Source organism: Nicotiana tomentosiformis, chromosome 9 (assembly GCF_000390325.3).
Source record: "Nicotiana tomentosiformis chromosome 9, ASM39032v3, whole genome shotgun sequence".
NCBI classification, from domain to species: domain Eukaryota; kingdom Viridiplantae; phylum Streptophyta; class Magnoliopsida; order Solanales; family Solanaceae; genus Nicotiana; species Nicotiana tomentosiformis.
In genome coordinates this window covers 81,536,801-81,564,619 of record NC_090820.1, presented here as the reverse complement: position 1 = coordinate 81,564,619, position 27,819 = coordinate 81,536,801, and the positions used below count along the sequence as shown (strand labels likewise).

Sequence of the window (27,819 nt, the reverse complement as noted above, 5' to 3'; positions counted from 1 at the left end):
TGTCTTCAGTAGGGTAGTATGACTGTTACCTAGTATGAGACTCAATTTGTGGACCTATCTTGCCATGCCATTGTTTTATTCCCTACTGAGAGGGAGCGAGTGAGGAGATTCATTGATGGGCTCACTTTCAAAATCAGACTACAGATGGCCAAGGAGACTGGAGATGATATTTCTTTCCATAGGGCCGTAGATATTTCTAGACGGATCGAGATAGTTCGTGGTCAGGAGTGGGGGTCAGTGTTTGATAAGAGGCCTCGTCATTCTGGTGGTTTCAGTGGTGCCTCATCTGGAGGCAGGGGTACTTTTGGTAGAGTCCATCCTCTTAGACCATTTCAGTCATCGCTTCAGGCATCCCACGGTGCTTCGGGGAGTCATGGTCCTTATGTATCTCATTCTGGGCAGCCAAACTACAGTGCACCATCAAGTCCATTTAGTGCGCCTCCGATCCAAATCTACCACCATGGTTATCCTTCCCGTTTGAGTTAGTTTCAGCTTCAGCCACCATATCAATAGAATGGGTGTTTCGAGTATGGGGGTTACTTGTAACGACCCAACCAGTCGTTTAGAGACCTAGCGCATCGTCCAGCGATTTGAGTCCTTAAGTAGCTTCACTTTATGTTTTATGACTTGTGCGTGTGGTTGGATTTGAATCTCAGGAAGCTCGAAATTGATGTGGAAAGAAAATTCTAAATTCGGAAGCTTTAAGTTGGAAAAATTGATTAAGGGTGACTTTTGAGTAAACGACCTGGGAATCGAGATTTGAAGGTTCCAATAGGCTCGTATGATGATTACGGACTTGGGCGTGTGTTTGGGTTGAGTATCGGGTGGTTCAGGAGCATTTCAGCGCCTATTATGGGGAGTTTGCATTTTGGAAGTTCCAGAATTTCATAAGTTTGGTTTGAAGTGGATTTTGATTTTATCGATGTACGTTAGGAATTTCGAGCCTTGGAATAGGTTTGTATCGTGATTTGTGACTTGCACGCCAAGTTTGGCGTAATTACGGAATGTTTTGATATAGTTCGGACGCGTTCTTTGAAGATTAAAAGTTTGAGAGTTTAAAGAAAGATTTCGATCATCGATTCGTAGTTTCGATATTGTTTGGCATGATTTGGGGCCTCGTCTAAGTTTCTAATGTGTTTTGGGGTGCGTTGGTATATTTAGTCAAGGTACCGGGGGCCTCGGGTTTGATTCAGATTGAAATCGGAGAGAGAATTTGGACTTAGCCAAATTTCTGGTAGTAGCGCGTCTGATGTAACCGCACCTGCAAGGGTTTGGCAGCAGGTGTGGAGCCGTAGAAGAGGCCAAGAGGGTCACATAAGCGGTTCTAGGCGAGCTTGGTAGTGGCCGCAGGTGCGAGACATTTTCTGCATCTGCGATTGCACAGATGCGGCTTCCAGGAGCGTAGAAGCGGAGTGAAGCGTAGGAGCGAGGGTGATTTTTGCACCTGCGATGTCGTAGGGGCGAGACCTTGTCCGTAGGTGCAAAGGAGCGGCCTCATGTATTTTACGCCGAAGAGGATTTGGTGCCGCTGAAGTGATGCCAAAGAACCGTCCATTTGATTCGCAGATGCGAAGGTCGCCTAGGCAGAATGTGTAAGTTAGCCATATCGAGTTTTGGCTCATTTCACCTCTTTTCTCTCATTGGAGCCGGCCTTGGGGCTATTTTGGAGGGCCATTTTTGTCATCCTTCATGAGGTAAGTGATTCCTACTGTTGTGAGTTAAATACATGATCTACATGTGGATTTAAACATGAATAATTGTAGTAATTGTCGGATTTTGGAAGAAACTTAGAAATTTGGTAATTTTGGATTTTGACCACGGTTTTGGAAACAGAATTAGGAATAAATTATATATTTGAGTTCGTGCTATTATGGGTAATGATTATCTTCAAAACTTTTCGGAATCCGGGCATGTGGGCCCGAGGGTTGAGTTTATCAACTTTTCGAGCGGAGTGGGAAATTGTTATAAATTGATTAATTATGGGTAATAGAGTATATATTTATGGATTTGCACATTGTTTGACTAGTTTTGGATCGGCGGGCATCGGTTTGAGGTGCAGAGGAGCTTTGGAGCCTGTTATGAAACTTCGAAGCGAGGTAAGTCTTATGTCTAACCTTGTGAGGGAGAAATTACCCCATAAGTGTTGTATTCTTATGTGCTACATGTTTTGGGAGCTACGCACGTATGAGGTAATGAGTGTGCGTGCGTATGCAAGAATTCCTGATTATGTTTGGGTAGACTTAGATTCACGCCATGCTATAATTGTACTATTTGAGTTGTCCCTTGCCTATTAATTTCCATTATTTTACGTTACAACTTGAGACTAGACTTGCGTAGAGTGATAGACTTGCTATGGTAGAGATTTGGTGGGCTTCATGATTAGCCACAGAATAATTGTACTCCTTTTACAAATTTCTCCCGCGCTATGCGTTTTCATCAGAAAGTTTCCCTTAAATTTATAACTCACACGTTTACTCGTGAGTGGGGTCAAAAACCCATTAAAGATTCTTATTCTAATGGGATCGGGCCGTTCGCCTCGGCAGGATTTTGTACCACACTCTCATGGGAGCATGCCATTCACCTCGGCAGTATAATAGATACATCTATGGTTCATGCCGTTCGACCCTCGGTAGTGCACACAGTATGATGGGATCAGGCCGTACGCCTTGACATTTCTATAAAATCCTCTTACGGAATCGTACGTAATATTTGACAAGAAACCAGTGTATCTGCGAGTTTTCCTTGTTTGGATTGTGACGACCTATCTGGTGAGGTCCATTATATTAACACACACACACACACACACACACACACATATATATATATATATATATATATATATATATATATATATATATATATATAAAACTGCTAATTGAGAGCTTGAGTTTATTGTCGAAAGGAGGATTGTACCACGTATTTCTACTTGTTTATTTCCTTTACTTACTCTACCTCACATCTATTTACTTCTTACTGTACATGATTTATTGGATCACTAGTAAGTGTCGATGTCGATCCCTCATCACTATTTCTATAGGGTTAGGCTAGATACTTACTAGGTACGCGTTGATTTACGTAATTATGCTGCACTTGCTGCACTTATTGTGCAGGTACATATATGTCTGGTGGTCTTTTGGGCGCAAAGGCACGGCCATTGCGGGGACTTTACCGTGAGCTGCATTCGATGTTATGATCCGCAACATGTAGAGTCTCCATCAAAGTTATTTATATTCTCCTGTCTAATTTGTAATCCAGACAGATGTTGTATTTTATTATATTTCCTAGTTGATGCTCATGCACTTGTGACACCGGGTTTTGGGGGCTTCTTCTGAATGTTTGGTATGGTAGTGCACGTAATTATTATCCTCTTACCCTGTAAAGTTTATTTCATCCTATTTAATTAATAAAAATTATGATTTAAAAATATAAAAAATAAGTAATTAAGTTGATCAATCACTGTTGGCTTGCCTGACGGCGGTGTTAGGCACCATAACAACCTTTAGTGGATTTTGGGTCATGACAACTCTGGTCACATCAGGAGGTACTTCCCGAGATTGTTGAGCAGTAAGCCACATCAGAGTTATCGTGCCATGGTTCCGGCACCGGTTGCTCCACTGCCCAGTCAGCTTGCTAGAGGCAGGTGTCAGGCTGCTAGAGGTGGAGTTCAGGACTTTAGAGGTGGGCGTCAGGCTGTTAGAGGTGGAGGCCAGTCGGCTAGAGGCCGTCCGAGAGATAGAGGTCAGGGTGGTGGGGCCTAACCCTGATTTTATGCATTCCCAGCAAGACCCGAGGCTGAGTTATTTGACGCCGTTATCACAGGTATTGCTCCAGTTTTTCATAGAGATGCTTTAGTTCTATTTAATCTGGGCTCTACTAATTCCTACGTGTCATCCTATTTTGCTTCATATCTGGTTATGCCTCGTGATTCTTTGAGTGCTTCTGCGTATGTGTCCGCGTTGGTAGGAGATTCTATAGTTGTATACTGTGTGTATAGCTCATGTGTGATTACTGTTGGGAGTCTTGAGACTAGTGTATATCTCCTACTTCTTGATATTGTAGACTTTGATGTTATTTTGGGCATGGATTGGTTGTCACCTTATCATGCTATATTGGATTGTCATGCCAAGGCGGTGACCTTAGCCATGCTGGGGTTTCCTCGATTAGAGGGGAGAGGGACTCCTGGCCATTCTACCAGCAGGATTATTTCTTATGTGAAGGCTCGGTGTATGGTCGAGAAGGGATGTCTAGCTTATTTGGCCTATATTTGCTATTCTAGTGCGGAGGTTCCTTCCATGGATTCGATACCTATTGCGTGTGAGTTTCTAGAGGTGTTTCCTGCAGATCTATCGAGGATGCCACCCGACAGAGATATTGACTTCTGTATCGATTTGGCTCCGGGCACCCAGCCCATTTCTATTCCACCATACCATATGGCCCCGCCTGAGTTGAAGGAACTGAATGAGTAGTTATAAGATTTACTTGATAAGGGATCCATTAGACCTAGTGTCTCGCCTTAGGGTGGGCCTGTATTGTTCGTGAAGAATAAATATGGTTCAATGAGGATGTGTATAGACTATCGATAGTTGACAAAGTCACCATCAAGAACAAGTATCTGTTGCCGAGAATTGATGACTTATTTGATCAGCTTTAGGGTGCCAAAGTGTTTTCGAAGTTTTATTTGAGGTCTGGCTACCAACAGTTGAAGATTAGGTCATCGGATGTCCCTAAGATGGCTTTTTGGACTCGGTATGGGCATTATGACTTCCTAGTGATGTCATTTAGGTTGACAAATGCCCTAGCAGTATTTATGGATTTGATAAACCGGGTATTCAATCCCTATTTGGATTCTTTTGTGATCGTATTCATTGATGATATCTTGATCTACTCCCGCAGTTGAGAGGAGCATGAGCAGCATCTTCAGATTGTACTCTAGACTCTCAAAGATAGTGAGTTATATGACAAGTTTTCAAAGTGTGAGTTTTGGTTGGACTCGGTTGCCGTTTTGGGGAATGTTGTATCGGCCGAGGACATTAAAGTGGATCCTAAGAAGTTTGAGGCGGTTCAGAACTATCCTAGACCTACTTCAGCTACAGAGTTCAGAGTTTCCTCGGTTTGGTGGGTTATTATCATTGGTTCATGGAGGGGTTTTCATCCATAGTAGCCATATTGACTAGATTGACCTAGAAGGGTGCTCCGTTCAGGTGGTCTGATGAGTGTGATTTGAGCTTTCAGAATCTCAAGACAGCTTTGACTACGACGCTAGTGTTGGTATTTCCTACAGGTTTAGGATCCTATATGGTGCATTATGAGGCATCACGTATTGGTCTCAGTGCAGTATTGATACAGGATGGTAGGGTGATTGCATACGCGTCGCGGCAGTTGAAGGTTCATGAGAAGAATTACCCTATTCATGACCTAGAGTTGGCAGTCATTGTTCATCTATTGAAGATTTAGAGGCACTATCTCTACGGCATGTCGTGTGAGATGTTCACTGATCATCAGAGTCTACAGTACTTGTTCAAGCAAAAGGATCTCAACTTGAGGTAGATGAGGTGATTGGAGCTGTTGAAAGACTATGATATCACCATTTTGTATCATCCGTGACGGAAAATGTGGTGACCGATGCACTGAGTAGAAAGACTGTGAGTATGGGTGGACTTGCGTATTCCGGTTGGTGAGAGACCGCTTGCATCAGATGTTCAGGCCTTGGCCAACCAGTTCGTGAGGTTAGATGTTTCGGAGCCCAGTCGTGTTCTAGCTTGCACAGTCTCTAGGTCTTCTTTGTATGATCACACCAGAGAGTGTCAGTATGACGACCCCCATTTCCTCGTCCTTAAGGACACGATGCGGCATGTTGGTTCCAAGCAGGTTACTATCAGTGATGATGGGGTGTTACGGATGCAGGGAGATCCCCTGCTGTTTACACCTGTGTGTTGTACTGTTGCCTTGCTGTGTTTCCTTTTGTTAAATTATAGTCTCTTATTATACTGTATATTCTCCTGCCTTATTTATTAATTACCAATGGGCCTGACCTGACCTTGTCACTACCTGATCGAGGTTAGGCTTGGAACTTACTAGGTACCATTGTGGTGTACTCATGCTACTCCTCTGCACATGTTTTGTGTGTAGATCTAGGTGCTTCTTATCAGCCCCGCTACTAGCTGAGAGTGCTTGCTACTGTACGAAGACTTCAAGGTATATCTGTCGCGTCCGCAGACCTCGGAGTCCCCCTATATTCTCTCCTATGTCATTTACCTTCCGTATTTCTTTTATTAGACTCTGGTGTATAGAGATTCTAGTTTCCTTCTGTAGCTTGTGACTTATTATGTTCCGGGTTGTGGGATACTGTGTATTACTAGAGTGTTGGTTATTGCACATGCCAAGCGGCATTGTTACTAGTTATTTAGTTATTTGCTGCTGTTAGATGCCAAGTTTTACTTTCGTTTTGTTATTTTCCGCAATTTGTTAGGCTTACCTAGTCATAGAGACTAGGTGTCGTCACGACGTTATATGGAGGGAGTTTGGGTCATGACAGCAACGATTGTGATATGGTAGAATAAGGGAGGATTATGACATTGATTCTGATGATATGGTGAGATCGGATTGCGCGCCGCAACGGTTGTGTATGTAATGCTTGATATTGATAAATAATAATATGGTGTAATAAGGGAGGATTATGATATTGATTATGATGATATGGTGGGATCGGGTTGCGCGCCGCAACGGATTGTATATGTCATTCTTGATACTAATAAATGATGCTATGGTAAAATGAGGGAGGATTGTATGTTTATGGTGGGATCGGGTTGCGTGCTGCAACGGATTGTGTGTGTTCTACTCGTTATTGTTATTGTGTTGGGCTTCAACATTTTTATATGAAATTATGATATGTTATTCTAGGTTATCTAATTGCGAGGATTTAGTTCATTTTCATAAATTAACTTCTTCACTTTCACTTCCTGTCTTTCCTTCCCTGTTGTTATTATTATTACTGCGTACAGGGTATTGTAAGTGACCCACCTTAGCCTCGTCACCACTTCGTCTAGGTTAGGCTCGGCACTTACAGAGTACATAGAGTCAGTTGTACTCATACTACACTCTACACTTCTTGTGCAAATTTTGGAGTGGGTCCTAGCGGCGTTCATTAGATTTGCTCGGATCCAGTGCTTCACGGAGACTTGGGGTATAGCTGCACAACGTTCGCAACCCTGAATTCCCCTTCTACATCACCTTAGCTGTTTATTTCGATTCAGACAGTTATGCTTTTATTCAGACTATTATTTGTAGTACCCTAGACACTCGTGTAGTCGTGACACCAGTTCTGGGGTTGAATTTGGATATCGCTGTTTATTAGTTTATTTACTCCATTTCAGTTTATTCAACTTATTGTTTTTTTTTCATTTGATGTTAATTATTAAATTAAAATGGTTAATAACTATATCTAACGTTGGCTTGCCTAGCAAGTGAAATGTTAGGCGCCATCATGATTCCGAGGGTGGAAATTCTGGGTTGTGACATTAAAAAACTTGACAAAGTTTCACAAATTTTCACTTTGATTCACATGATTTTGATGTTAAAATCTAAGATATGTTGATGGAATCTGATTAGAAATAAAATAGAATCATTTACCCAAGGTTTGTAGGTCAAAGTTCCCTCTCCAACTTGCCTCCTACCGAGTCTAAGATTCAATAATGAGAGAATGAGTTCAAAAATTTCGTCTCCCAGCCTTCTAACTAGCTGCAGATGTCGCATTTGCGGACCAGGGCTCGCATTTGCGAATCTTGACAGCCTAATGCAACCTCGCAATTCCGAGAATAGGCTTCGAAATTGTGAACTTGCCTTTATCGCAAAAGCGAACGCTTTTTCGCAAATGCGAATAGTGCTAAAATCCTGCTACCTTCGCAATTGTGAAGGGGAGGTCGCAATTGCGACAACTGACCCCCTACTGTCATCTTCGCAATTGGAAAGCTGGTGCTCGCAATTGCGACATCAGAGCACTAGCACACCAATAGTTCATTTTAAGTTCAAAACCATTCTGATACATGTCTGGAACTCATCCGAGCACTCGGGCTCCAAACCAAACATCCACACAAGTCTAAAAATATCATACGAAATCACTCGCATGATTAAAACACAAAAATAACATCTAAAACTACGAATCGGATACTAAAATGCATGAATTTCAAAGTAAAGTTCAAGAAATTCTAAAGTTACAACTAGACGTCCGAATCCTATCAAATCAACTCCAAATGACACCATATTTTGTAGAGAAGTTCTAATTACCATGACGGACCTATTCCAAGTTCCAAAATTCAATTCCGAGCTCGATAGTTAAAAGTCAACCTACGGTTAAACTTTTCAACTTCAAATTGCCAAATTTCGGCAAATTAATATAAATCAACCTACGGACTTCCAAAATCAATTCCGGGCATACGTCCAAGTCCGAAATCACAATACGAAGCTATCAGAGCCATAAAATACAGTTCCGGAGTCGTTTTCACAAAAGTCAAAGTGTGGTCAATATTTTCTAATTCATAACTCCAAGTCAAGAATCAAGGGTCCAAATCAACCCGAAAGCTTCCCGGAACGAAACTAACCAACCCCACAAGTCATAAAATCACAAACACACATATGTGGAGCATAAAAAGGGTTAACGGAGCGAAATTATACAAAACGACCGATCGGGTCGTTACGACACCACATCTCGTAACCACAAATCATGAGTCCTAATTCCGAATCTTACACGTATGGCACCTCGTGCCCACAATAACAATTACCTTCGCATGGCAAAGCACATGTGCGACCATATACATGGAATCCATGTCAAATATCAATTAAAATATTCAAGAGATATATTTAAACACAATATAGCATAATAACAATCTTGAATAAAGTAAAGCGTCAAAGAAGATAATGAGTTTATTTTAGAAATCAAATAAATTAAAATAAAGTAAAATTTATACAAAGATGGGATTTGAGTCACTTGTTTACCATTTTCAAGTTTGAGCTCGGCCTACAGGCGATTTTGAAGAGATTTTTCATCCCAAGTTCATTGATTAGTAGATTTTAACTTGTTTTATCATATTCCCATAAACACCCATTGATTTTAACCTTTAATCTAAGATTTTTCATGGTAGAAATTAAGGATTTAGGTAGAAATTGAGGGTTTTGAGAAAATGGGATTTAGACCTCAAATTTGGCCAAATATCTAAACCCATTGAACATTCCAAAACTCCAAAGGAACTGTGAAATGAACAGCTGACAAGCACCAACTTGCACCAAATAGACGCATAAGTTATGTCAAATAGCTTTATTATCAAGAAGAGACAAACATTATTCTACAAGGTCACAAGAATCTATAGCAAAATAACTTCCCTATCATTGGCAATTTGTCTACGGTTTCAAACTATGCAACTAAACACAACTAAATAGAGCTTTCCTTAAATAAGAATAAAAGACATAGAGAGCCAAAAAAGGACGTTATCATTGGCATGCAATTTTTCAAGGGTTTCAAACTCAATGATACAATTTGATCGGATAGAGTTGAATTTATAAGTAGTTCTAAGGATACATGATATAACTTGATACAAATCGTACAGAGAAATAGGAATACATATATTCTTGATTATAAGAACGAAAGATAAAATTGGTGGGAAAGAAGAATGAATGAACTAGATAAGATAAAGTAAAATGAGCTTAAGGAGTTGATCTTTCAATATGAGAAATAGTCCTTTTGTTCCAATGTCTCCGTCCCCCATGCTTACAACAATCATCCTCTTTTTAGTAGAGGGATCCTACTTTGGATATAATAAAACAATACATAGTTGGGAATCCATAATGAATTAGCTTTTACCTAATTCCCACCAGGATTCTCTCCCATAGTGCGGTTGCAACGACGCTTGTCTGTGAGCTCGATACTAACTCGAGCTCGGTATTGACTCGAGCCCCCGGCCTATACTCGAGCTCAATTCTAACTCGGAGTCTGGATATTCGGGGTTGGTGTTGGTCGATCTATGCATCTTCAACAATTTCGCTTAGCCTCGTAGTTCGATTTGGATATGAGCTCGATAATGATACCGAGCTTGTCATTGATCGATCTTAAAGCTCGAAGCTTGACGTCGTTACTTCGGACCTCGACCTGACATTACACAGATACCATTCGATCAAAGTATTATCATCTCGACTAGTCCGTACGACAGACTAATCGGTTTTGACCGTATACAGATAGTCCCCTCGTTTCTCGGGAAGGGTGTAACGGGAAATGATATGATTTTCCAACGGCACGATTAGATATAGACTGATGTTTGCATCGAGTTTGATTGTGATATACGTGATAGCTGTCCCGTCGGTTCCATTTACCGAGGCATTTAATGTGTGTCAGACGATGGTCGACCATTACAGATATTGAACCGCCACCGCTTAACCTATAAATATCCCCTTTTTCTACCATTAATCACTTTTACATCCTCTGATCTCAAATATTTTCTAAGCATTTTCTCATACTTTCTGAATTCGTTTGAGTATGAAATTTTCCTTCTGTGGTTTTCACTACAAAATCTTTCTTTGAAAGACCATATCTTCTTTATTTCTTTCTTCTAAATTCAAAGAAAATGGTGAAAACATCAAAAACCGTTCCTCAAAAAGAAGAGGCCTCTTCTTCATAGCCCACCGCCGATAAAACACCGGTGGAGCCACGGCCAGAGGAGTGTGTTCCCAGAACATGTTTTCTCACCTCCGATTTCAAGCTTGACAAAGGCACGTTGGTTCCCGGCCGGTGTGAACCGGTATCGAGATATTTATGCTCGATAACCAAAAAGCAACTTGCACAGTTGAAGATAGATTGCAACTGGGACAATAAGGAAGTGGTGATTCCGGCTTCCGACGAAGATATTACCACCCACGTGGAAGGGTTCTTAAGTGTGTATACCTACCTGTTTACGTTAGGAACTTTTGACCCTGTTATCATCGACTTTTGTTGTCAATACCGAATAACTCTAGGCCAGATTCATCCTTCCTTTTGGCAGATCATTATTCTGATCCGTTTCTTTGCAAACAAGATCAAGGGGATGCCTTTCACCCTCGATTATCTTATTAGATTGTATAGTCCCTGCCTCTTTCGAGGCGAATTAATAAAATTGCTACGTCGGGCTACCAAGGTATTTTTCTCGAGCATAGACGCTGACAAGGATCGAGGTTGGATGAGCATGTTCGTTCGAGTGAAGACTTTGGACCTGATCCCAGCCGAAAAGATGCCGTTCCCCGAAGAGTGGAATATTAATCGTGAGTGTAATTTTACTGTTTTATTTCCTATCGCCTTGTCTCTTTGTTTATTTTCTTGCCGATATCTCTTTTGTGATGCGGCGGTTCCTTGGATGCCCGGTGCCATTCCTGACCTTAAGAGCCGGGTACAAGCTCTAGCTTTGAACTCCTCATACACCGAACGTTCGTAGCATGATCTAGCAAAGGGCCGATGGGAGGCCAAAAATCATGGTAACCCTATTTCTCATGTCTTTGAGAGTTCGAACGAAATATTTTCCTTATACTCAACCGATATTCTTGTGTGTAGGCCTGGGCAGAGACACCGTTTTGAGGCCGCTGCCCGGCGAGGAAGAGATCTCGGTCCCTGTTTCCAAACCGGCGAAGGGGAATACGATAAAAAAGGCCTCTACTTCCGAAAATCTAAAACTGAAGGCAAGGTCAACTCGTAAGTCGAATAAGAATATCATCCCTTTGACCTTAGAATCGGTTCAGCGCCTAAGAGATGAAGATGAGGAAGAAGAAGGCGAGGGGTTTGTACTGGTGGCCTGAGTGAAGAAAACCACTGATGCTCCACAGGCAGCTGGATCGATGGTGGTTTATACGGCTCCGCCTCGAACTAAAGATATATCAAAGAAAGATTCGGGCAAAGTCTTGAGTCATTGGAGATCGAGGATGTTTCCCATCGAAGCCAACAGATGGGGAATATATTTGACGGGGCTGTCCCCGAATCTCTTCGAACCGAAGAGAATGCCCCAAGTGACTTACTTGGGGCAGTAGCAATCGAAGATTCGACCACCTTTCCTGCTTTTTCTGCGGGGGCGATTCGGGAAGCCCAAGCTTTGGGGGCCTTTGAACTAGACAGGCCTCATGAGGGACATGATCCCTTTTGTGGTCTATTTACTGGTGTCGAGGATGCTGCCGGTAGTAGTGATACATTAGGTGTTTTTCATGGAGTGCAGCAGGCTTTGAATCAGGTAAGTCTTAAATTATTTTGTTGGTATTATCTCTTATGCCTGTTTTTCTTTTCTCACTTCGTTCCTTCTTCCCTTGTAGGATGTGGCAGCTCACCGAGAAGTATGTTCTCGATCCCGAAATGAGCTGCGTCAATACGAGGTCGACCTTCAATGGGTTACGGAGGAGAGGAATGCCCTTAAACTCTTTTTAGGGCAAAGGGGGGAGGAAATCAAGGACATCCAAGCTGAGTTGACTAAAGCTCACCAAGATCAGACCGATTTGTCCGAGAAGGTAATGATACTTTTCAAAGCCTATGGGCTCCATACTGGAATGATGGCTAATCTTTCGGTCTCACAGCTGCAGTAGAAGCTTGAGTTGATCGGGAAACTCTGTGAGGAGGTTAATGTGATAAAGGCGGAGTCCTTGAAATGGAAAGGAAATATGGACCGCTTTGCTACAGAGAAAGAGGCTGTTCGAGCCCGATTATCATCGGCCGAAAGTCAATTTCAAAGTCTGAAGGAGAAAAACTTGGTTCAAGCAAGGAAAACGAAGGAGCTCGAGGCTCGGTTGGCCTCTGAACTTGCCAAGGCTGAAAAACCAAAGGCCGATGTAGACGCATTTGTAGATGTTTATCAGGCTGATACTGAAGCCACTCAGTCACATGCGAGAGAGGTTGCTGATACCGTTCGAACTCGAGCATATTGGATCGCCGAATTTTCCAAATGCCAATCTTGGAGGGAAATCCCCGAGGAGATCCATGCTCGGGGCTTCGATCTTTCTGAAGCTATAACTGATGTTAGGGCCTTGGCCTCCGATGATGATGGCGATGATGGCGATGACGACGATGATGATGATGATGGGAGCAAGAGTAGGTCTCAGAGTGGGGAAGAGCCCGATGGAGAAAAGACTACTCCCGTAGATAATTAGGTTCTTATTTTAATCTTTTTGTGTAAGGCACTGATCGATCATTTTGTAAATATCATCGGGTATATAAGGTCTTTTCTTTTCTGAGCTTGTCTCTATTTTCATTCTTCTGCCTAGTGAAGATTTTGTTTACTTGTGCCTTATGAAATTGTTCATAAGTTTGAGGCTTTAGGCAATGTTGATTGAATTTGGTCTTTGTAGCCTTTATAACTGAGTGAGTATTTGCTTGAACTCGAAGTACGAGTGGCCCTTAGGCTATTATAGTTGAGTGAACATTTTCTCGAACTTTAAGTAAAGTAACCCTTAGGCTTGATGGCTGAGTGAGCGATTTGCTCGAACCCGAAGTAAGATAGCCCATAGGCTTAATGGTCGAGTGAGTGATTGCTTGAACTCAAAGTAAGATAGCCGTAGGCTTAATGATTGAGTGATTGATTGCTCGAACTCGAAGTAAGATAGCCTGTAGGCTTAATGGTCGAGTGATTGATTGCTCGAACTCGAAGTAAGATAGCCCGTAGGCTTAATGGTCGAGTGAGTGATTGCTCGAACTCGAAGTAAGATAGCCCGTAGGCTTAATCATTGAGTGATTGCTCGAACTCGAAGTAAGATAGCCCATAGGCTTAATGGTCGAGTGACTGATTACTCGAACTCAAAGTAAGATAGCCCGTAGGCTTAATGGTCGAGTGAGCGATTTCTCAGACTTGAAGTAAGATAGCCCGTAGGCTTAATGGTCGAGTGAGCGATTGCTCGAACTCGAAGTAAGATAGCCCGTAGGCTTAATGGTTGAGTGAGCGATTGCTCGAACTCAAAGTAAGATAGCCCGTAGGCTTAATGGTCGAGTGAGTGATTGCTTGAACTTGAAGTAAGATAGACCGTAGGCTTGTTTGAATCATGAAGCAGAACAAATTTTTCAAAATACGAGGTATCGGTAAAGACGCAGTTTCCCTTTATAAGTCGTTATACATGTGCTCGTGCTCGAGCAAAACTATGCGGACATGGTTTGTTTTGACTATTTGGCCCTTACACTTTTTCCCTATCGAGACCCTGCTTGACATTAATTTGATATAAAAAACTATTTTGTACTGAACTCGATTTACTTGACGGGTAAAGCCTTCCAGTATTTGAGGTTGATTGTAAAGAAGCCTCAGATACTTTTGAACTGTCCTCAGGTAGCACATGGTTATTGCCTCATTAAAAACCTCGCCGAAAAAACCCATTTGGGATAAAAGCCGATCTAAGGAAAAAGAGCGCAACGCGTACTTTAAAACCTGAGGTCTCGACGTCTTAGGTTGAACTCCTGCAATGAGTTAGCATCGAATATGTATATGTGGACAAAAGAAAAGAGAGAATTATACTGGCGGAGGTTGGTTCTTCTATTGTAGTACCTTTCGATTCGTTACTTTTGTGCAACCATTCGAACAAGTGCCGCTTCTCGTTTTTCATCTAATAATTCGAGGCTAGTATTTATTGCCTCATGGTTTGATTCCACCGATGTATGTCGAAAGCTTGCGCTGGATTCTCCGACTTCGACTGGAATTAAGGCTTCAGAACCATACACTAAGGAAAACAGAGTTGCTCCTGTACTGAACTTCGATGTTGTTCGATATGCCTAGAGGACTTCAGGTAGAATTTCTCTCCATTTCCCTTTGGTTTCGTTCAACCTTTTCTTCAAGTTTTGGATGATAGTTTTGTTCGTTGATTCGGCTTGTCCGTTCCCACTGGGGTGATACGGTGTTGATAATATCCTTTTTATTTTATGGTCTTCAAGAAATTTTGTTATTTTACTGCCGATAAATTGCTTACCATTGTCGCATGCTATTTCTACGGGTATCCCAAATCGACACACGATGTGATCCCAAATGAAATCTATAACCTTTTTTTCTCTTACTTTCTCGAGCGCCAGTGCTTCAACCCATTTGGACAAATAGTCAGTCATGAATAAAATGAACTTAGCTTTACCTGGGGCCGATGGTAGAGGGCCGACGATATCCATCCCCCATTTCATGAATGGCCATGGGGATAGAACTGAATGAAGTTGTTCTCTGGGCTGATGGATCATCGGTGCAAACCTTTGACATTTATCACATCTTTGAACAAACTCCTTAATATCATTTTCCATGTTATCCAAGTAATATCCTGCTCTGATGATTTTGTGAATCAGTGGTTTGACGCCGGAGTGGTTGCCACAAGTGCCTTCATGGACCTCACGTAAAACATAATTGGTGTCTCCTAGTCCCAAGCATACTTTCAATGGTCCATTGAACGTCCTTCTGTACAATGTTCCATTTTCATCCAACATGAATCGAGCAACTTTGGTTCGTAGGGCCCTTGATTCTTTAGGGTTTGATGGGAGTTTTCCGCTTCCCAAATATTCAATATACTTATTTCTCCAATCACAGGTTAAGCTTGTGGAATTTATCTATACATAACCCTCCTCGATTACGGATCCCGAGAGTTGAACGACAGTCCCCGAGTCGATCTCATCCTCCTCGACCGATGCCCCCAAATTTGCGAGTGCATCGGCCTTACTGTTTTATTCTCAAGGCACATGTTGTAAACTCCATTCCTTAAAATGGTGCAAAGTTACCTGTAATTTGTCCAAATACCTTTGCATTCTATCTTCTCGAACTTCGAAGGTTTTGTTTACTTGGTTCACCACTAGTAAAGAGTCATATTTGGCTTCAATGACTTCTGCTCCTAGGCTTTTGGCTGGTTCGAGACCTGCAATTATGGCCTCGTACTCGGCCTCATTGTTAGTTAACCTAGAAATTTTGATAGATTGCCTAATAAGCTACCCGTGGGGGGTTTTAACTCGATGCCAAGCCCGGACCCCTTCACATTCGAAGCACCATCTGTGAAGAGGGTCCAAACCCCCGATGATGTACCTGATTTTAACAAGAGTTCTTTTTCAACTTCGGGTACGAGGGTTGGCGTGAAATCGGCCACGAAGTCCTCTTAAATTTGAGACTTGATGGCGGTACGGGGTTGATATTTGATATCGTACCCTCTGAGTTTGACGGCCCATTTGGCCAATCGGCCAGATAGTTCGGGCTTGTGTAAAATATTACGAAGTGGGTAAGTGTTCAGCACGAATATGGGATGACATTGAAAGTATGGTTTTAATTTCCTAGAAGCGCTTATCAGTGCAAGTGCCAATTTCTCTAAATGTGGATATCTAGTCTTTGTTTCTGCTAAGGTCCGACTTACATAATAAACAGGAAATTGTGTACCTTTCTCTTCTCGAACTAGGATGCCACTTACCGTAATTTCCGATACAGCCAAGTATAAGTAAAGTTTCTCATTTGCCTCTGGAGTGTGAAGCAGTGGTGGGCTCGACAGGTATCGTTTCAATTGTTCTAATGCTTGTTGGCATTCCAGGGTCCAGACGAAATCGTTCTTCTTTTTGAGTAGAGAGAAGAATCTGTGGCTTTGATCCGACGACCTCGAAATGAATCTGCCTAAGGCAGATATTCGTCCGGTTAGCTTCTGCATTGCTTTTACACTATCCATAATGGTGATGTCTTCTATGGCCTTGATTTTATCGGGGTTGACCTCGATTCCCCGATTTGATACCAAGAAGCCAAAGAATTTTCCCAAACCAACCCCCAAAGCACATTTCTCGGGGTTGAGCTTCATGTTATATTTTCTTAAAATCTCGAACGTGTCCTGCAAATGAGTTAAATGGTCCTCTGCGCGCAGGGACTTAACTACCATGTCATCAATATAAACTTTCATTGACTCACCTATTTTTTTTCGAACATCTTATTCACTAGGAGTTGATAAGTACCTCCTACAATTTTTAGCCCGGAGGGCATTACATTATAACAATATGTTCCATACTTGGTGATAAATGAAGATTTTTCTTAGTCCTCCGAGTTCATTCGAATTTGATTGTACCTAGAATAAGCATAGAGAAAAGTAAGGATCTCATGGCCGGCTGTGGCATCGATCATGAGATCGATGTTAGGTAGTAGAAAAGAATCTTTGGGGCACGCTTTGTTTAGATCTTTATAGTCTACACACATTCTAAGTTTGTTCCCTTTTTTAGGGACTACAACTACATTGGCTAACCATTCGGAATATTTTACTTCCCGAATCGACCCTATTTTGAGAAGTTTACTTACCTCATCCTTCACGAATGCGTGCTTTAACTCGGACTGAGGTCTTCTTTTTTACTTCACCGGTCTGAACCTAGGGTCCAAGCTCAGCCGGTGTGTTGTTATCGACGGTGGGATTCCTGTCATGTCTAAATGGGAACAAGCAAAGCAATCTATATTATCAATAAGAAATTGAATATGTTTTTTCCTGAGTTCGGGGGTCAATCCCGTTCCTAGGTATACCTTTCTCTCTGGCAGATGTTTGATCAATATAACCTATTCCAGCTCTTCGACCGTTGATTTGGTGGCGTCAGAATCTTCGAGGACGATCAAAGTTCGAGGGATCAGGAAATCTTTTTCGTCATCTTCTGTTTCCTGCTTCACCGATTTGGTCGAGGCTAACGGCTGTGATTTCTATTTGGCCTCTCGTCTATCTTTAATGCTCGATCTTTCCGAGGTTGATAATATTGATATTGGTGTTACCTCATCGACCGCAAACATTTCCTTCGTAGCTTGCTGCTCCCCGTACATTGTTTTCACGTCGTCCGACGTTGGGAATTTCATTACTTGGTGGAGAGTCGAAGGCACTGCCCTCATGTTGTGGATCCAAGGCCTTTCGAGTAGGGCATTGTACCTCATATCGCCTTCGATTATGTGGAACTTGATATTTTGGATGGTTGCAACCACGTTCACTGGTAGAATAATCTCCCCTTTATTCATTTCACTGGACATATTGAAGCCGTTTAAGACCCGAGCTATCAGCATGACTTGATTCTGCAGACCGAGCTGCTCCACGACCCTTGATCGGATGATATTCGCAGAGCTACCTGGATCCACTAAAACACGCTTAACTTGAACTTTATTTAATAGGATAGAAATTACCAGAGCGTCCTTGTGGGGCTGAGAAATGTCTGCTTCTTCGTTTTCGAACGAGAAAATGCCTTCGGGCACATAATCTAGGGTTCGATTTTCCTGTGGCTGATAACTTAATGCGTTTGAGTGCGAGTCTCTATGGAGTTTCGACCCCACCGATTATCATATGAATGATATGTTGAGGTTCCTCTTGTTTATTTTTTCTGTCGGAATCCCTTTCTATGAAGTGATTCTTGGCTCGATCGCTGAGGAACTCTCGAAGGTGGCCCTCATTGAATAGGCGGGCTACCTCCTCCCTTAATTGTCTGCAATCCTCGGTCTCGTGGCCATGCATACCATGATATTTGCACATAGAATTTGGGTCTCTTTGGGAAGGATCGGTTTGCATGAGTCTGGACCACCTAATATCTTTAATTCTTCCGATTACCGATACAATGCTCGATGCATCGACGCTAAAGTTATACTCCGATAATCGAGCTGCCTCTCTAGGATCGGCATATTTGTCAAAGCCACTCTTGCTCAGAAGTCCCCGAAAATTCTTTCTTCGATCACTCCTTCGATTTTTCCGGGCGGCATTGCATATCAAACCGTTGTTCATTCGATCTGCAACGTATGGTTGGTATCGGTCTCTGTTCGACCTCGGCTCTCTGTCGATGTCCCTTTGGGTTTTAATAGCCAATCTGTTCCGATGCACAGATCCGGAAGGAGGTCCTGATTGGGCGTCTTTGACCCTAATTTTTGATTGATATCGATTATGCACATCTGCCCACGTTATTGCTGGATACTCGATCAAATTTTGTTTCAGCCGATGTGATGCTATCGAACTTCGCTCGTTCAACCCTTGGATAAAAGCTTGGATGGCCCAATCGTCTCTAACCGGTGGTAATTCCATGCGTTCAATTTGGAATCGGGACACGAACTCCCTCAGCATTTCACTATCCCTTTGTTTTACTTTGAAAAGGTCTGATTTCCTTGTTGCAATCTTTATGGCACCGACGTGTGACTTTACAAACGAATCCTCTAACATGGCAAATGAGTCGATGGAATTTGGTGACAGGTTGTGATACCAAATCATCGCCCTCTTTGAGAGGCTCTCTCCGAATGTTTTCAACAACACGAATTCAATTTCATCGTCTTCTAAATCGTTGCCCTTGATAGCACATGTGTAAGAGGTGACGTGTTCATTGGGGTCGGTCGTACCATTATATTTGGGAATTTCGGGCATACGAAATTTTTTGGGGATTGGTTTTGGGGCTGCACTCGAGGGAAAAGGAATTTGTATGAATTTTTTGGAATTCAACCCTTTTATCATTGGTGGAGCCCCCGGGATTTGGTCGACCCTAAAATTATATGTTTTTACCTTTTTATCGTTGGCTTCGATTCGCTTTGTGAGCTCCTCAAGTATTTTAGCAATTTCAGGAGTAGTCCCCGATCCTTGCTCGTTTGACCTCACTATGGTCGGCTCCATTCTGTGGGCAATTTCTCGAGGTGGACTGGGCTCCGGCCTACTCGGTAGCTGGGTTTGGCTCTGCAACTAAGTTATCGCTACCTGTTGGGCTTGCAACATTTCAAAGATCATACGCAAGCTGACTCCGTTCTCCTCTATGTTATGGGTGTCTCGAGCTGCAGATCGAGTACCGCCATGAATGCTATTTTCAGGTTCGGAACGTTGGTTTGCCTCAAAGGCCACATGTGAATTGACGTCTAGTGGTACTTCGACTCGAGCTTCAGGCACTTCGACTCGAGCTTCAATGACATCTATAAGCGACCTTTCGGCCCTGGACATCAAGTTGTTGGTTTTATCTTGAAGGCCGGCTTCGTTATCGATAGGTAAAGCCATTAATCGAGGGTTTGTCATTGCTAATTCGAAGTCAAAGATACTCTCAAAAGACGAGCGTAAACTGGTGTGTGTTGCATATCAAACAACTACTGTTATCCTTTGCCCCACGGTGAGCGCTAAACTGTTTACCCGAAAAATCGGATAGAGTTGAATTTGTAGTAGTTCGAAGGATAAGTGATATAACTTGACATAAATCGTACAGAGAAATAGGAATACGTATATTCTTGATTATAAGAACGAAAGATAAAAATGGTGGGAAAGAAGAATGAATGAACTAGATAAGATAAAGTAAAATGAGCTTAAGGAGTTAATCTTTCAATATGAGAAGTAGTCTTTTTGTTCCAATGTCTCCATCCCCCATACTTACAACAATCATCCTCTTTATAGTAGAGGGATCCTACTTTGGATATAATAAAAAATACATAGTAGGGAACCCATGATGAATTAGTTTTTTCCTAATTCCCGCAAGGATTCTCTCCCCTAGTGCGGTTGCAACGGCTCTTGTCTGTGAGCTCGATACTGACTCGAGCTCGGTATTGACTCAAGCCCTCGGCCTAGACTCGAGCTCGATTCTGACTCGGAGTCTGGATATTCGGGGTTGGTATTGGTCGGTCTATGCATCTTCGATAATTTCGCTTCGCCTTGTAGTTCGATTTGGATATGAGCTCGATAATGATACCGAGCTTGTCATTGATCTATCTTAGAGCTCGAACCTTGACGTCTTTACTTCGGAACTCGACCTGACATTATGCAAATACCCTTCGATCGAAGAATTATCATATCGACTAGTCCGTACGACGGACTAATCGATTTTGACCGTATACATATATAATCCTGAAATGTTATTAGTTTCGGTATATGGACCAAATAGATACAGTAATGCAAGCCTACCGCTACAGTTGACAATTTCACCAGCTATGTAGATGTCATAATGACCAATTAAAAGTCTCCTACTTGGCATTCAATCGTGGAGGATTAGAAGTCGACGCAATGACTCTTGATGCTATTGAAGCAAGGTTTGAAGTGAAAAAGGTTACCCCTTTAAAGGATTAAGATGCGAAACAAGATCTCAAAGGAAAATAGGTCGAATAAAATATTTGACTCCCTTTTTACCCAAAAGTAAATTTCGTTTTTATTAGAAATTAAACCCCCCCTGGAGAAATTATCATCTCATTTGACCAGTTACAATTTGAATAGAAGCAAGGTGGAAATGTAAATCTAATTTTCTTACGCAGTAACAATGTCCAAGATCATGTCTTTCTTCTGCTATGTTATTTATATTTTCCTTCATTGTATATGCAAGCGTTTGCTAATAAAGTCATAAACCTAGGTGAAAGTAGCAATACCAAACAAGCCAAGTTGGTGAACAAAACCAAAAAGTTAAGCAACTAATTAATAACAGCCTATTCCCCTTTGCATATATAGCTTCATTCATAACCACCCTACTCCAACCCCATTACTTTAATCCAGTTCTTGAATTGTACACTCAAGTCCATTTCTATTTTATTGCAGAAAGAAGTTACTAACTTATGACATCGCCCAAAACAGCCATTTTCCTTTGTAGAGAATATGGTTAAAGGGCCTTCTCCATTAGTCCCTCTGCTTCTTGTACTCAGTCTAGGATTACTCCTCCATGGCCAAAACATAACTGAGAGATTCTCATTAGCCCTTGATACAGAGGATATAAACTTTACTTATTATTTTTTTGTCCCTGTTCTAGCCATTTTGTTTGTATACTATACTACTCAATCAATCATAGTATCTCTTGCTGGTATTCTACTAACTTACACTGTCTTCAAAATCCTTCTTGGTCCTCTTTTACTGGTAGTATTACTATGTCTGGCAAGTATATATGCACCTTCTCTTCAAGGTCACAATTACCAGCCGAGCCGAGTTTATCGGATGAGAGATGGAGATGAGTTTAGGAAATGGGGATTGTTGTTTCTTATTTTGGTCTTCTTGGCTTTTCAATTGATGCTTTCCATAGCAGAAGGTAATGAATGGGGACTCGCCATGCTTGCTTTGGTTATTTTCTTCTTATTTAACTTCTCTAGTGACTAAGTCTTGGTGGATATATAGAGTTATTCGATACTTGTACTGGCGGAAAGTAATGAATAGTTGAGGGGCACGCAAATAGACAAAACTTGTATAAAGATGAAAAAAAGAAAGAAAACTTTTCTAGTGACTAAAAGTGAAGTTTATGTACATATAGTAGTAATAGTTGATATATATATTTTCTGTATTTTCTGAGAATAACAAAAAAATGATCAGAAATACAAATATTCAAAGGTCTCTCCATAGTTGTTGATCAGTCAGCTACTTACATTGGTCTCTCCATATTCAAAGGTCTCTCCATGAAGGAATGAAGGTGATGTGTAAAATATACCATATGTTGTACTCTTTTTTCCCTTCATTTGTTTGGGAAAATCATTGGCTAATTGACCATAAAGGGGTTGTGGGAAAGCAAAATTTACATTTTAAGATCGTTAAGCTTTTCTGTTTTTGTGTTTTTTTTTAAGCTATTGACCATAAAGCTAATTAAGCTGTGAACTTGCATATCCAGGAAACAAAATTTTAACCTAATTTGCTTGTTTCAAGGATTTTTGGTAATTGGTCTATGGATAGTCTTGATGAATCTAACCTAATTTGCCTTATACTCCTAATCTGTATATGATTTTCTCTGGATGGTTTCTTCTTTTCTTTTGGATGCAGGTTGCATATATAGAAAAAATATGTATCAAACTTATTATTATACATATGAATAAGAAGATCCATTATTTATTTACTCATTTTGCTAAGAAGATCTCTTCAAATAGACTCGTCTTCCCAGCATAACTGAATGTAGCTATTCGCAAAACAAAATATAAAATAATTGAATCTAGTTAACATAATTCAAAAGGAACAAGCAACTATTACACCGTGTTATATTTGAACATAACCGTTGATTTCATATTAATAGAAAGAAATACAACATCCCAGGAGTTTCTGGTAATGTATAGAATGGAGATTCACTCATTTTGGCAAGTAAGTATTACACAGAATTTGGGTTCTGCAAAATAATACCCCATATTACACTATCGGCAGCCATCTAAGTGCTTTTGCAGTCTTAGTCGCTTCATTGTATCCTTAAACTACTTTCAAAGAGTGAATTGATGAAGTCCTTCTCACTTACTGGAATTGGAAGTTTGCAAACAAAAGGATTAACCCTTGCTATCTGTCACGACCCGAAAATCTCACCCTCGGGATCGTGATAGCGCCTAACATTTCACTTGCTAGGCAAGCCAACGTTAGAATAATTTATTCGTCTTTAACAGTTTAAATTAAATGATAATAAAGAAGCTGAAATAACTGCAAATAAATCTAAGGTAAAGTGCGGAAACCATATCAACTGAAATATCTAATACCACTCTTGACTTGGTGTCACAAGTGTACAAGTTTCGAGAATAGTACACGTAAAGGTCTGAATAAAAATATAAAGTTGTAAGAAAGAAAGTACATAGCTAAAAATAACAGAAGGGGACTATAGGGGCTGCGGACGTCGGGCAGTTGTACCTCAAGTCTCCACTCAATCGCCGACTCGAGCAGTCTATGAACCTCCGCTGGAACCGACTCCAAAATCTGCAAAAGAAGTTCAGAGTGTAGTATGAGTACAACCGACCCCCTGTACTCTGTAAGTGCCGAGCCTAACCTCGACTAAGTAGTGACGAGGCTAGGGCGGTCATCTACAATAACCTGTACGCAGTATAAAATAATGGCAGAAAAGAAATTGCAAGGATGAATTAAAGCAGTTGATACATGAAATAACTCAACCTCCGAAAGAAAACTAGTAAATGCCAGAAATACCAATCCTTAGAGTCTCGTATGAAAATATCGAAGCCAACACAACCCGATAAGGAACACTACAAGAATATTGACTTTTAACGACCATTTTTTAACGAAGGGATTTGAGTCGTCGTTATAAATATACTTTTGGCTACCAAAATTTTTTCCTGTCGTTAAATCACTATTTTTAGTTCAGCAATAACAGAAGAATAATATTCGGTTGCTAAATAGTATAATATCCCTTCGTTAATACTAAAACAAAATTAATCCCAAAAAGAACGTATGTTTCCCTTAATTTTTCCCACGCCCACCCCTCTAAATAAATAAATAATAAAGAAAAAAAAGCCTCGAATCAAACAGAACAACCTAGCAATAGAAACTGCCAAGTCTTCATCTCGCAGACTCAAAATTCTTATTCTCTAAGGCGTATCTTTATTTGAAATCAGTGGATAAATTGTAGTGCTTGGTGATATACTTTTTCTACTTTCAGTTTTTTGTAATTTGATATTCTCTCATGATTTCTCTTTATTTCTTATGTGTAGAATCTTTAGAATTAGCTTCAAAATTTTACTGGGCCGCATAGGAATAAGCTCGAGATTCTGTCGCCACAAATTAGGAAACGCAAAGATATTCTAAGAGAGCTTCAGGTGCGTTCTTGGTTCAATTTCGAAATTTTTCTCTGTTCTTCTTACTTTTCTTGTGATATTTAATTTGTGAAAATTCATCTGTGATGGTTGTGTTAAATTGGTGAAGGATTGTTATAATAACTTATAGCCCTAATTGTTTTGGGATCTATTGTAGATTGCACTTTTATAGTTGTCCATGGAAATTCTCACCAGCTGTTCGACTAATTTCCTGAATGAATATTGAAACCTTAGAACTAGCATCTTTCATCCCCAGTGCTAAATACACTCTAAGAACTTTTTTCAGTCAATAGTTTTTGCAATACGTGTTTTAATTTTCAGTAATACATATTTTAATAAAGAAATATAATATCTTCTCAAAAATTTGATAAACTACAAAATATTGTACCATATAGCAACATAATTGCCTTGTAGAGGCAACATAAAAAATGATAGATACCAGAAAAGTAGAGTAATATTAGCACTGAAAAGGAAAATAATAATGGAATACAACACTGAAAGATCCTAAGACCCACCTTCTTAGAAACAGTCAAATACTATAGCATTTGAAATACTACCACAGTTAGCCAATTTCAATAAGTAATAATTTTTGAGCTAGAAAACTGACACCTCGAAAAGTTTCCACGAAAGGTAAATAAGGTAAGAGCACAACAAGTAGTAGCCAAATAATAAGATTATAAATGCAGCTGCAATGCAAGCTTTACATTCATTTTAAGACTCTAGTAATCATGGTTACTCTATTTTTCAGTGTATGTCTTCTTATAAGAAAGTACAGTGAGCAAATCAAACATATTTAGCAACAAAAAGAACAGTTGTAGGGATCATCAAATCGAAAGAACTTTATTCGTCATGAGCATGTTGTAAATAATTTTTCGTTAATTCCTTTTAATTGGGATTATTTTTCGACTTTCTTCTAATTCTAGAGGTGTTGGAAAATATATTTTGAGGATGATAAAAGGGGTTTTTTTTAAGCTGCTGATTGTGATGCTTCATTGACTGAGGAGATTGAATGACTAGTGAGAAAGGACACTCTTAAATTTATTTTTTGAATCTATTTTATTCTGCTTTTATAATTGAATGACCATTGCACTACTTAGAGGAAGGTAAAGTGATTATAGTGCTAGTGGAGTGTGTAAAGGTGGAGTATTTGCAGTGCTAGTGGAGAGTACTTTGACAGAAATAGCTCATGTTCCTTTTATTTTTTCAAATGCTTTTGCTTGTTTCAGTAATTGATTTACTGACTCACATGAGTTTTTCCAATAAAATGTATCCCTTACAATATTATCAACTTATCACATGGGAATCTGTAAAATCCTGGGTGGACATAGGTAATTTTGAACTCTATCAAATTCAAGTTGATTTCCGTTGTAGTATAACTCATGTATCTCATGCTGAAAAGGATATATGGCATTATTATAAATTGTATTTGACGATTCATTTGATGCTTTACCCTACATCATTAGGATAAGAGTATCGAAAAGGGGGACTGTGTGAATGAAGAATCGCAGGTTACTAAATGCTCTAATTTTCTTATATATACTTAAAGGATCTTATGATCCAACCCTTGTTTTCTCTCTTTCTCGCATCTCCTCCATGCGTTCTCCTAACTCACTCTAGCTTGTTGGGAGAAATATGTCCTTTGCAACTTAGCAATTGCATTTCTAGAAAATTTTTTCACATACTCTCAACTTGTTTGTGCAGCCAGCCATCTTGTGATGCTTTTGCTGAAATTTCTCATGTGGGAATCCAACTCTCTTATTTTTAATTGTTATTTATTTCTTTTCTTTGGGTCATATGGGGGATCTGCATGACCGTGAGGTTGTTGTGCAGTTATTGGATTATATATTTTTTTTACTTGTTCTTTTCCTCCTGAACACTTGGACAGAATCCTATTTTGTACACCAATGACTATCTTTTGAAATCTGAATATTTCAGTCTCGTGGCATGTGATGTATAATGTGTAAATTTTCTATGCACAAACACATTGAACACATGTAATTACATCTCTGTAGTTCTAACGTACATTTGGTGAAGTTATTGTGCTCCTTGCTCTCAGGGTAATAGTATCCTGGCAGATTATGCCTCCGAGCAGGTTGAATTTATTGCTCTTTCGCAAAGGACAGGAGATCCAAAGTATCAACAGAAGATATGTGCCAATAGAATTTCTCAAAAAATATAACTTCTTGATAGCTACTAGTAAATAAAACTACAATTCTAAATTTAGCATGGCAGACAATTGATTAAGCTACACATACTTGAAATCAGTATTCTGCTAGTGACCAAATGGCATATGTTACTATTTCAGGTGGAGAATATTATCTTAGAACTTAATAGAACTTTTTCAGATGATGGTTTACTTCCAATATACATTTATCCGGAGAGAGAGATAACATTATAGTCCACTTTTTCAGATGATGGTAACGCTTTCCACTGTTTATGGTCATTTTCGGATATGTAGATCAAATAGAACTTTTTACATTTAGTTTAAATATAAAAGAATACTTGAAAGTTTAAATTTTGACTGGGAAATGCTCAACTTTTTTTATTTGCTAGTTATGGTATCCATTAAAATATTAGCTAGTTATGGTTAGTCTTCATTTCAAACTTTCTTCTGGTTTAATATTCATTGTTCCTGGAATACTCTTGTCTGATAAATTATAATTGCTTTCTTTGGGAAGTTTCAGTCAATTTAGTTCTCTTTTCGAATATTTAGATGATTCCTATAAAATTGTGCTTGCCTTCTTGGTGGTTAATCTTCATTTTGCGGGAAAGTGAAAAAGAAGAAAAAGTAAAAGCGTTTAGGAGTATTTTTTATTGGACTGATAAGAATTTGTTCTCTTAACAGATAAGAAAACTAAAGTTTGAAGAAGCTGTCCTTGAAGAAAGTGCAGAGCAAGTAGCAACTGAAAAAGCTAAAGAACAAGTTGAACTAGAAGAGGAGCCTATTTTCTCTTTTGTTAGGAGTTTGTTAAGAGTTGTTTAAAAGATTTTCTATTTGTAATACTACAATCTATTTTCTGTTTTGTTAGGAGATGCAAGTATATTGTCCATTTTGGATAGGTATATATTTGGTAGTGTTTTATTTTTGTTCCTTGTAATTAACTGTGAAATTTATAGAAATATTGATTATTTCTTATGCTTCTGGTGCAACTGTGTATATAGGTTTTTAATATATCATTATAGTAATAGTTAATAGAAAATTAACGAATGCAAAAGCCTGTTACTAAAAGCACTAACATTCCACCCTTCGCTATTAGGACTTTTAACGACTGAATATTTCTTCGCTAAAGACATTTTTTCTTGTAGTGGAAATAGAAGCATATAGATTGTTGCGGCGTGCAATCCGATCTCACTGTATAACAGAATTCTCCCTTATTCATTCATAATAATATCAACAATAGTAAATAAA

At 40.0% G+C, this 27,819-nt stretch overlaps 1 protein-coding gene and 1 long non-coding RNA gene across 5 annotated transcripts; both read left to right on the top strand.

The window, feature by feature from the left end:
• Nucleotides 1-11,954: 11,954 nt before the first annotated feature.
• Nucleotides 11,955-13,140, top strand: LOC138899088 (uncharacterized). The gene is made up of 3 exons (XM_070185204.1): nucleotides 11,955-12,233; nucleotides 12,313-12,504; nucleotides 12,613-13,140. The coding sequence occupies exons 1-3, from the start codon at nucleotides 11,955-11,957 to the stop codon at nucleotides 13,138-13,140; spliced, it is 999 nt and encodes a 332-aa protein (XP_070041305.1).
• A 10,834-nt stretch (nucleotides 13,141-23,974) lies between these two features.
• Nucleotides 23,975-27,552, top strand: LOC104108705 (uncharacterized). 4 transcript variants are annotated; one of them, XR_689091.4, is made up of 2 exons: nucleotides 23,975-24,413; nucleotides 27,256-27,552. It is a non-coding gene; the product is annotated as an uncharacterized lncRNA (long non-coding RNA). The 4 variants fall into 4 exon arrangements; XR_689092.4 differs by having other exon boundaries at nucleotides 26,467-27,552; XR_011410951.1 differs by having other exon boundaries at nucleotides 23,975-26,827.
• Nucleotides 27,553-27,819: the final 267 nt, after the last annotated feature.